This window comes from Mirounga leonina, unplaced genomic scaffold (assembly GCF_011800145.1).
Source record: "Mirounga leonina isolate KUSES-001 unplaced genomic scaffold, KU_Mleo_1.0 Mir_114, whole genome shotgun sequence".
NCBI lineage: Eukaryota > Metazoa > Chordata > Mammalia > Carnivora > Phocidae > Mirounga > Mirounga leonina.
This window is the reverse complement of record NW_023270265.1, coordinates 29412114-29422359: the sequence shown is the minus strand read 5'-3', so window position 1 is coordinate 29422359 and position 10246 is coordinate 29412114. Positions and strand designations below refer to the sequence as shown.

General features: G+C 44.1%; 1 protein-coding gene across 1 annotated transcript in view; it reads left to right on the top strand.

The window, feature by feature from the left end:
* The first annotated feature begins 3438 nt into the window (after positions 1-3438).
* COL17A1 (collagen type XVII alpha 1 chain) overlaps positions 3439-10246 on the top strand; it is a 50353-nt gene continuing 43545 nt past the window's right edge. Inside the window, exons 1-2 of the mRNA XM_035028606.1 lie at positions 3439-3779; positions 9154-9216. Of these exons, the coding sequence (XP_034884497.1) occupies positions 9165-9216 (52 nt within the window). The 5' untranslated portion in view covers positions 3439-3779; positions 9154-9164. The remainder of the gene's footprint in view (positions 3780-9153; positions 9217-10246) is intronic.

Below are 10246 nucleotides of genomic sequence, written 5' to 3'. Positions count from 1 at the left end.
CGACCCAGTCCTCCTCTTGTGTCCTCCTTTACTCTTACATCACTGCCAAGCCCACAGCACTTTGGACACTCTGGTCACCAAATGAGGGGCGTAGGGGGAGGGGTTCCCCCATGAGCCAACTCCACCACAACAGCTGCGTGTCCTACAATTTATCTCAATTATGACACTCTCTGCTCGGAGACAGTGTCAGATCCCCCAGGGTAGGGGCTCAGTCCCGCGAGACTGCCCCCCACTGCAGATGCCAGTCACAAGTAATAGGTCCCCAGGTTACCCACAACTTCTGTCCAACGTGGCAATAAATCAGAGGTTCCCATGACCTCCTCCCTCTTGGATTCAATTATTTGCTAGAGGGGCTCGCAGAACTCAGGGAAACATTTATATTTGCCAGTTTATTAAAGGATATGATAAAGGATACAGATGAACAGCCGGATGAAGAGAGACATAGGGCAAGGTCTAAGAAGGTGGTGAGCACAGGAGCTTCTGACCCCGCACAGCTGCGATGTCTCACCCTCCTGGTATGTGGATGTGTTCATCTACCTGCAAGCTCTCTGAACCCTGTACCATTCGTTTTGTAAGAAACCTTCATCATGTAGATATGATCGATCATTAACTCCATCTATAGGTCCTCTGCCCTTTCTGGAGCCACTTATTATATATAAAATCTTTGTCCTGATTACTCAACTTCTCTGAGTTTCACTTTTCTCCGCTATAAAATTAAAAAAAAAATAATAGTACACACCTCTTAGGGTTGCTATAGGGAATAAATAAAATGTATGTAAAATATCTGGTGCACAATAGACCTTAGAAAACGTTAATTTCAGTCTCTCTTCTTTCTTAATGATCCAAACACTCACAGGTGCCAGTACGGAGCTGCTTTCTAATGTCAATTTAAGAACATTTTCCTAATACCTAAAAACCCTCCCTCCCGTGGCTAATGAGGCCTTTGTGATCTAGCCCCTGCTCTCTCTCTCTCTAGCTTCTCTCCTACTGCCACCCTCCCTTGGTTTGGGACACTTAAATAGACTGGCATCACTTTTCGTCAAACTTACTTGGCTTCTTCTACTTCAGAGCCTTCTCAAATATTTTTCTCCCTGTCTAGATTCTAGAGCAATCTCAATCCCTCCTTTCACCTGTATGACCTCTGCTTAGCCTTCCTCTATTAGTCTAAATGTTACCTTCTTAGCCAGACTTGCCCTTCCATCCCTCCTCTGGATGACCTCTCCTCCTCTCTGACAGAATCCAGAATTTGTTCTTTATAATAGTCATCACATTTTTAATTGTATATCAGTGCATAATTGTTTGTCATGAACATCATTTATTATAAATTGTGTCCCCCTCCTAAAATTCAGATGGTGAAGCCTAACCCTCAGTATCTTAAAATGTGACCACAATCTGGAGATACAGCTTTAATGAAGTAGTTAATATGAGGCTGTTAGGATGGGCTCTGATCCAATCTGACTGGTGTCCCTATAAGAGATTAGGACACAGAGTGAGACAGCTGGGATGCACACACACAAGCAGAAAAGGCCATATGAGAACTCTGCAAGCCAAGGAGGGAGAGATTTCGGGAGAAACTTAGCTGCTGACATGTTGGTCTTGGACCTCCGCCTTCCAAAACTGTGAGAAAACTAATTTCTGTTGTGTAAGCCACCAGAATTTTGTCCAGGCAGCCTTAACAGAATAATATATTGTTTAAGACCTACCTTCTTCCGCTAGACTGTGAACTCCGTAAGGACAGAGAATATGTCTACATTTCTTTTTTTTTTTAAAGATTTTATTTATTTGACAGAGAGAGACACAGTGAGAGAGGGAACACAAGCAGGGGGAGTGGGAGAGGGAGAAGCAGGCTCCCCACTGAGCAGGGAGCCCGATGCGGGGCTCGATCCCACGACCCTGGGATCATGACCTGAGCCGAAGGCAGACGCTGAACGACTGAGCCACCCAGGCATCCCTTTCATTCATTCATTCATTCATTCATTCATTCATTCATTTATTTATTTATTTATTTATTTATTTTAAAGATTTTATTTGACAGAGAGAGACCATGTCTACATTTCACAACTGAACTCTCAACATACAGTTTAACGCCTGGCTCCGAGCAGGAGCCAACATGTTTTTGTGTAATTCATGAATTAGTGAGTGAATGAATGAATGATGCAGGCTTATGTCAATTTTATGCTGAAAGCTCCCCCTCTTCTAGATTCCCAGTACTCTTCTCCTGGGAGATTGACAGCAGACATGTTGAGTAAGTATTTACTTGGGGTAGGCAGGAACATCCCAGAAAGCAAGGACCCAGTAGTGTCCCATTCTAGGTCATCAAAAGGCTTCTGAAGTGCGCGACTTCAGTGCAGAATGTTGGGGGCTTCGGAGTGAGACTCCTACAGGTGGTGCTCGGTGGTCCGCTGCCCTTGCACGTGGGGCGAGTGCCCACAGGAGCAGGGCGCAGACACACATTAGTGCTACACTGCAGGAATCCTACAGCTCCCCTCTGGACTGGGAATACCACCAAAGTGAGTTCCAGGGTCAGACTCCCCATATTACCAATACCAAGAGTCTCAAGCTAGTCTCTAGGGATCCTAGAAAGCCAGATCCTAAGCAGGTATTCATTGGTGTAAACTGACCCTTTAGGGAAGACTAATGGCTCCAGGGAATGAGCTGAGACTAGAGAGTTTCTGGGAGTCCACACATGTCTTTGGGTGTATGGAGACTGTGTTTGCCTGATTTGAACGGCAAAAAGGTCCTTAACCCTCCTCAGCAGTATCTCTCCGTTACATGGTGGCTAAGCGCCTAAAATCTTGTCACTAACACATCCCTCTTTGGAGTCAACATCACTGTATCTGGCTGCCCCTTTTAAAAAAATGAATCCCTGGGGCGCCTGAGTGGCTCAGTCGTTAAGCGTCTGCCTTCAGCTCAGGTCATGATCCCAGGGTCCTGGGATCGAGCCCCGTGTCGGGCTCCCTGCTCAGTGGAGAGCCTGCTTCTCCCTCTCCCTCAGCTTGTGCTCTCTATCTCTCTGTCAAATAAATAAATAAAATCTTTAAAAAAAAAAAATGAATCCCTGTGCCATCAATTGTCCCGCATTTTCAGTCACTAACATCTTATTCTGAATGAGTTCACCCCTTTCCTCCAGGCGGGTTTGACCTGGCCTGAGTCAGAATGAAGGAAAGAGGGCAAAGGCATGTGTAGGAGAAACAGGTCTTGAATGTAAGTCCTGCCAACTTCACAGTTTTTCTAGGAATCGAACACTCTGACCACGGGCCCCCCACAAGCCTGGCCACACCATGAATCATGCACCTTAGGATTTTTACTATTCTCTGGCCACAAGGAAAGGGAATACCACGTTGTGGCAGCTCTCTGGTTATGAAAGATAAGGAAAAGTCCTCAAAGGCATTTCCTTTACCTTTGTTCATTTATCACCACGGACCCATAAATGGTTAATGGGCCTACCCTGATTGGAGAGACATTCTGCTTCCTGTAAAGTTTTGATTCCTGGAGGCAGATCTTTTTTAAATGCTGCAAGTGTCCAATAATTGGAAGGGTGGAGTAACTGTAAACCCGACACACCTTTGTCAGGACTTGTTAGGGAGCAAAGAACTGAGAGAAACAAGGGGGAGAGCAGGAGAAGTGAACATTTTTGGAAGATCACTCAGCTCTAACACACCTGGGCTGGGTCTGGATAAAAAAAGTGGGGCCTGCAAACATCTTGGAGAAAACATCAGGAGGAGAGAAAGGGGGGTTTATTCGAAGTTGTTTCCAGTCCCTTCCAAATCTCAAAGAAGGTAAGTTACAGGAAGGATTTGTCCTTTTTCTCCCTTCCTCTGGGATTTTGACTTGGCATTTGCTATTTGGAATTTGTTTGTTGGAGAAAATAAGATGAAATTGTTACGGTTCAAGCCTTGCGGTAGCAGTGGTTAATTGATCGCAAAAGGTTACTTTGCTTTCTGCATTCTGCTTAGGGCAGGTCTTTTAAAGGAACAGTAAGAAAGATTCATCTGTGGGAAGGAGAAGAAAAAGGCCGGTTAAGATAAATTGGGCTCTAGTGGCCAGTTGGGTTTTCTTTTTTGGTATTAGTTTCAGTATTGTAAAATGGCTTGTGTTAAATTGTTTTATTTAGAATAAGATAGAATTATGATTTCTTGAATCTCAGTCTCTTGCTCTCGCTCTCCCCCCTCCCTCAAAGGCAGAGACCAGCTCAGAGGTGAAGTTACAGCGTGGGTAAGTGGGGGCTGGGAGAAACAGCCCCTGAGCACCAAGAGCTGAGTTGCCACCAGGGCTCTGCATCAGCAGGTCCCGATTAAGCTCGAGAGGATGGATGCACATTGTTGTTTACCACGCTCTCAAAATACTGCCTCTAATCGAAAGTAAAGTGTAATATCTGAAATGATATAATTAATCCAGGAATTTCCTGGAGTCAAATTTAGAGCAAGAAAAAAAGAAGGGGGCGGGAATGTTTTGCCTGTGTACACACGTTTACTGGCGAGTTTTGCCCCCTCTCCCCAAATCATTTTGGGGTGAGAATGACCAACTTCAGTATCTCACTGGACAGCCTTAAGTGCTCCATTACAAATGACCACACGTTGCTTTTTGAAGTGTAGGCAAAGGGTCTGGCACATCGCTTCATGTGAGTAGCAGTTAATCAGTAGCTAATGGCTGGATTTGTTAATGTCCATAAAATATAGTGAGGTTTTTAAAAGATAGTCATTTGAAAAGCAGAACCGCTTCTCCTCTCCCCTGTCTGCTGTGTCTTTCTTAGACGTAAGGCACAGGTCTCAGTCAGCTCCTGATGGCTGCCCTTCAGAGAATCAGAGGCACCAGCTTTACTCTGAGCCCCTTCAAAACACCCACACACATCTGACCAGCATTTACCTGGGGACAGTAAACAGAGTCTTGCTTCAAGCTTGGATAGAAACTCAGATTCGTGAAACTGACCCCACCTAAGAACCAGCCTCATTCTCAGATTATGCTTGACCAAAAGAAGACTAGGTTTGTGTGATTGGGCTCATTTGCTATTATTAACGGCAGCAGGGCTTCAAGAAACAGGGCTGTGAACAAGAGGCAGAATCATAAAGCCGGTGCCCAAACTACCCCAACCCTAAGCTATGGAAATCAAAGATGCCAAATGTAGCTAGGGGCACACCCACTGTCGAGGTTTGTAGAGACAAAAGCCTCTGAGACAATCCACCCTAGGGCGCTGGTTTTCCTGGCCCTCAAGCTGCTTGCCCTATCTGTGTTAACGGATGAGTAGTGCATGGTTTTCTCGCACTGTGACCATTTTGTTGTTTTGTTTTAAAATTTGGAAGCATACAGAGATGGGAGTAATAGAAGTTGTAAAAATTCTTGCGGTTCCTTAGCAGAGACTTGGGAGATGAATTCTTAAAATAGGAACTAGAAAACATTTAGCTTCTCCATCCCCTTCCTTACTGAAGACCAAGTGTTTCATGGGTCATTGTTTTTTTTATAAAGATTTTTATTTTATTTTATTTATTTATTTGAGAGAGGGAGAGAGATAGCAACATAGATAGTGAGAGAGCACACGAGAGGGGAGGATAGGGAGAAGCAGGCTCCCCTCTGAGCAGGGTTAGATCTCAGGACCCTGGGATCATGACCTGAGCTGAACCACCCAGGCGCCCCTCATGGGACATTAGATAAGGTCAGTGTGAGAGCTGACTATCCCTAACAGCAGTTTGTCCTTGTGTGTGTGCCATCATCGGAATAGTTTTAGGTGAATGTGACATCATTTAAATGCAGTGGAAAGAAAAGAAAATTCAAAAGAGTAGAAAAATGATTTTGAATTGTGTCTTCCTGCATAAGAAAATATCATGGGATCATTTTTTCTACATCTTCTAAAGCACATTAACTATGAATAACCACGAAGCAGCCCCTTAGCACCATGGATGGAAATTAGCATTATTCTGGAATTGAGAACCTCGAAACCTGCTCTTCCTTGGTTCTAGAGAAATGGCCTAAACATCAAAGAAGTTAAAATTAAAAAGTTAAACATTATGCTACTTGACAGTGCTTCCATTAAGTAGTGTTTTGGGAGGAGAGCACGAGGGTGAGCTTGGCGGGGAGAGGCAGGCTCGGGCATGTGCCCGGGCTTGTAACTTTCCTTTCCCTAATGTTATACTTCTTAAAACAATCCGCACCGAGAATGTTTAAAAAGGAAGTCCTGCAGGAATACCATAGGTCCTATGGGATGATCCCAGTCCAGGTTTGTACCTCAACCCATCACTTTCCTTTAGATGACTCACTTAAAAAAGTTTTCATCTTAATGTTTGGTTTAAACGAATCCGCCTCCCAGCACAACCCTGCCTATCAGACTATCAGTGGCAAAGTCAACAGAACTCTGGCCTGGGTATTCCGGGCCCAGGAAATCATTCTGCACAGCCTGGGACTCAGCCATCTCAGTGGCTTCAGGCTGAAAGAGAGGCAGGGGCCCATCTACCTGCCCCAGGCTCAGGCCCATTCTCTCCCTGAGCACCTTCTAGTAAGGAGCCCCCAGGCCCTGGAGGAGGGTATCTGATTTCTTAGCAGATGGTCCCTCTCCTTGTGCCTGCTGGAAGTTGGGGAACCCTTGGCATTTTGCTGTACACCTCAAAGCTCCATCATTACGACTTGAGAAAAAGATTGGGAGTGCCTAGAATAGTGGGTTATTTTTCTGGGTACAGAAAGAACAAGAAAACACTCACTAGGTTTGCTGCCTGGACACAGAGACCCTTATCAGTGGGAGCTATCATCAGCCTGCCTTGATGGCTACAAGTAAAAGAAACCCAGCTGAACCCAAATGTATGGTTTCTGGCTGCAGCTTTCTTTAAAGGATCAAAACACACAATAACTTGCAGGAAGTAAAAGCCTCCATTGCCTGTTATAAATAGTTCCTTTCAGGATAGTGTTTCACATCAGTTCAGGTACCACTCTAGGTGGCTCCCCACTAGCATCCAGGTGCATTTGAGTGTTTAGGTTCCAAAATGCCTCCTGGTCCACAGCTAACGACCAATTAAAAAAAAAGCAGAGGGGCTTCAGAGGTACCAAAGGCAATTACTGCTTAAACAAAAGATTTCAAAGAGGGTGTCTGGTGGCATGTAGGTTTGCTTGCCAGTAGTCACGCAGGTTAGAAGCCGAATGCAGACACAGACACAGGCCAGGTTTGGCCTTCTAAAGAGGCTGGACTCCCTCGTGAAATGGTTTATGGAGCCCCTCTTCTTTGGCTCTGGGAAACATACCAGAGCCAAAGCCACCTTCTGTGGCTTCTCAGATCCAGTCACGAGTTTTTCCATGATGCCTCATTCCTTGCCTAAAGCTGCATTTAAGAAACTCCAATGAGCAAGAAGTTGGCACATTCGACCAGGCCCGGAAGCTAACTGTGCCGATCTCGGTTCATTCCACCAGCTAGCTGAGCAGCCAGTCTCCTGTGGTCTTGGTTTTCAGTGGGGAAGTCACTCAGGGCCACATTATGACTTTCGTGGGCTCTAGTTGCTTTTGCTTTTGTGGACCGCTTCTTTCATTTAAAAAAAAAAAAAACAAACTTAAAAAATTGTATTTTATAACTGCATTGAAAGAATACAAACCAGGTTGGATTGTGTTCATTTCTCCTTCTGATTTTAAAGATTTTCTTTTTAAGATTTATTTATTTATTTGAGAGAGAGAGAAAGAGAGAGTGTGCATGAGTGGGGAGAGGGGCAGAGAGAGAGAATCCTCAAGCAGATTCCCCACTCAGCACAGAGCCTGATGCGGGGCTAGATTCCAAGACCCCAAGATCGTGACCGGAGCCAAGATCAAGAGTCATACGCTTAACCGGGTGCCCCATTTCTCCATCCGATTTTAAATTTGTTTAATTTTTATTTATTTATTTGAGAGAGAAAGAGAGTATGAGCAGGAGGGAGGGGCAGAGGGAGAAGCAGGCTTCCCACTCAGAGTAGAGCCTGATGCAGGGCTCGATCCAGGACCCGGAGATCATGCCCTGAGCTGAAGGCAGATGCTTAACTGACTGAGCCACCCAGGCACCCCTCTCCTTCTGACTGTAAAGAGAAATTAAAACACTTTCGTGGGCCCCCAAAAGTATGATAGGATTAGGCATTGGGCCTATTGAGAAGTCGACCCTGAAGTCACCAAGCAGGTAAAAAAGTCTGAAAGGAGAAATCTTCAAGCAAGAGGCATCCTGGGCAGAAGTGGCTTGCCCAGAATTCTAGAATCCAATTTGAACTGCATCCAAAAGAGGAAGGGAAGGTTAGGGGGAGGAGGGAGAACCACAGGAAAAGCCAGATTTCAAGTCCTCCCAGACGTGGGACTGGGAAGCACAGCAAGAACCCAGTTGGGATGGGGATCCCTGTTGTGCTCTTCTGTGTGTTTAAGCCTCACCCCCCACCCAGCCTCTTCTGTCAGATGGCCTCAGTCCATCTACACTTCAGGACACAGTGCACAAGATCTTAATGGTTTTCCCTTCCGGAAGCAATGAGTGAAGGGAGAACATAGATAACATACAAATATGCCTTTCCTACATATTTCTGTAGATTTTACACATTTTCTTCATATATTTTTCCTACTCGTGTCTGAAAATAAGCATAGTGGGGCTAGCTTGTTATGAAGGGAAAGTTCCATATTGTGAGAAGTGTTAAGTGCCATACAGTACCAACAGTACAATAATTTTTTTCCCCCGAGTTAAGTCCATCAAATGTCATTCTCCATCTAAACTCTAAATGATGAAGCATGAATGTCTTCTATTTATCCAGTTCCCTATAGAACACTGAACATTACGGGATGCAACAAAATGAGTTCGTTAAAAGCACCAAGTGCCTTGACAGATACCCTTCAGCTGTCTGTTACTTTGGCAAAGAATGGAAGTTTTACAAAGGTCAGGGCACCACTTCTTCCATGTAATCCTGTTAATGCTCAGCAGGGGGCAGCCTGGTCAATGAGATCCTGAAAAATGAGCTCTCCATACAGAATAGAATCCAAAGTGGAACTATTAGATGACTACCTCTTATAACTGAATCAAGTGGGAAGGACTCTGTAAAAAATATGCACGAGAAAGAATTATGCCTTGAATTCTGGGAGTCAAGTGTTTTTGGTTCTCAGCTTGCACAGTAGGGACCTATGCTTCCTAAAAGTGATGGTCAGAGTCATGGCTGATCATGGTTTCTGGATTTTCTTCAGGTGGCTATGGTATGGATGTAACCAAGAAAAACAAGCGAGATGGCACCGAAGTCACTGAAAGAAGTAAGAGCATGAGACATATCATTATAAAAGTAATAAAAAAAATGGAAAAGAGTAAATAATTCATGCCTGATTCCATCACAACTACTGTATCATTTCTAAATTATAGTTTTTCTTGTTTTTTTTTTTTGCTTTTTTTCACTGTGTTATTTAAAATGTTTTCCTAAGTAGACTTTAATCCTTCCCATAAGATAGTTTTTGTTGATTTTTATTTTAACATACTTGTAATCAAAATGTGTTCTACTTTTTCTCAAAAATGAAAATTACCATTTTGACATAGTTTTCATAATTAGCACTTTTAATAGCTGCATAATATTCTGTGGAATGAATCTGCCAAAGGCGTTTAACCATTTCTCTATTTAGAAGACAGGGCAACAGAAATCCGAAAGAATAACATCCTACTTACTGCAGGGACAAAATTAGAGTAACACTGGTGTCACAGTTGCAATCTACACTGAAACTGAAAACAGACACATTTCTTTTGTGAAACTGCCCAAATGATAAATTCAGAGACATTTAAACTGTCCCCGAAACAGTTCTGACTCTTTCATTCATCCTGTGACTTTCATATATCTCTAATAAAAAAATCCTGGCTTCACAGACTTGGAACGTTAGATTAAGAAATAATTTATTTTTATGTGTCCAAGAATCCCAAAGGTCCACACAATGAGAGATTTAGTGAAGGCTGAAGGATTGTTATTCAAATTAAGCTGCCATTTTAGTCTGAAAAACCATTTCCTGTTATGCATGGAATGCAGTTTCTGCCACAGTTGTCACCCCAGGTTCCTGCCAGGACACGGAAATCAATTAGGAAAATACCCTGTGAGGAAGGAAAAGGGTGGGGACAGCAAGACTGGTGCGGGATGGAGCAGTGTCGTGCAGGACGGCTTAAATTGGCACAAACGATCCTGCACCTTTTCTCCTTTCACCACCCCTACCAACACACATGCGCACATGCGCACACATGCACATATACCCGGGCATGTGCACATACGCACCACACGTACACATACGCCTGGGCATGCGCACGCGC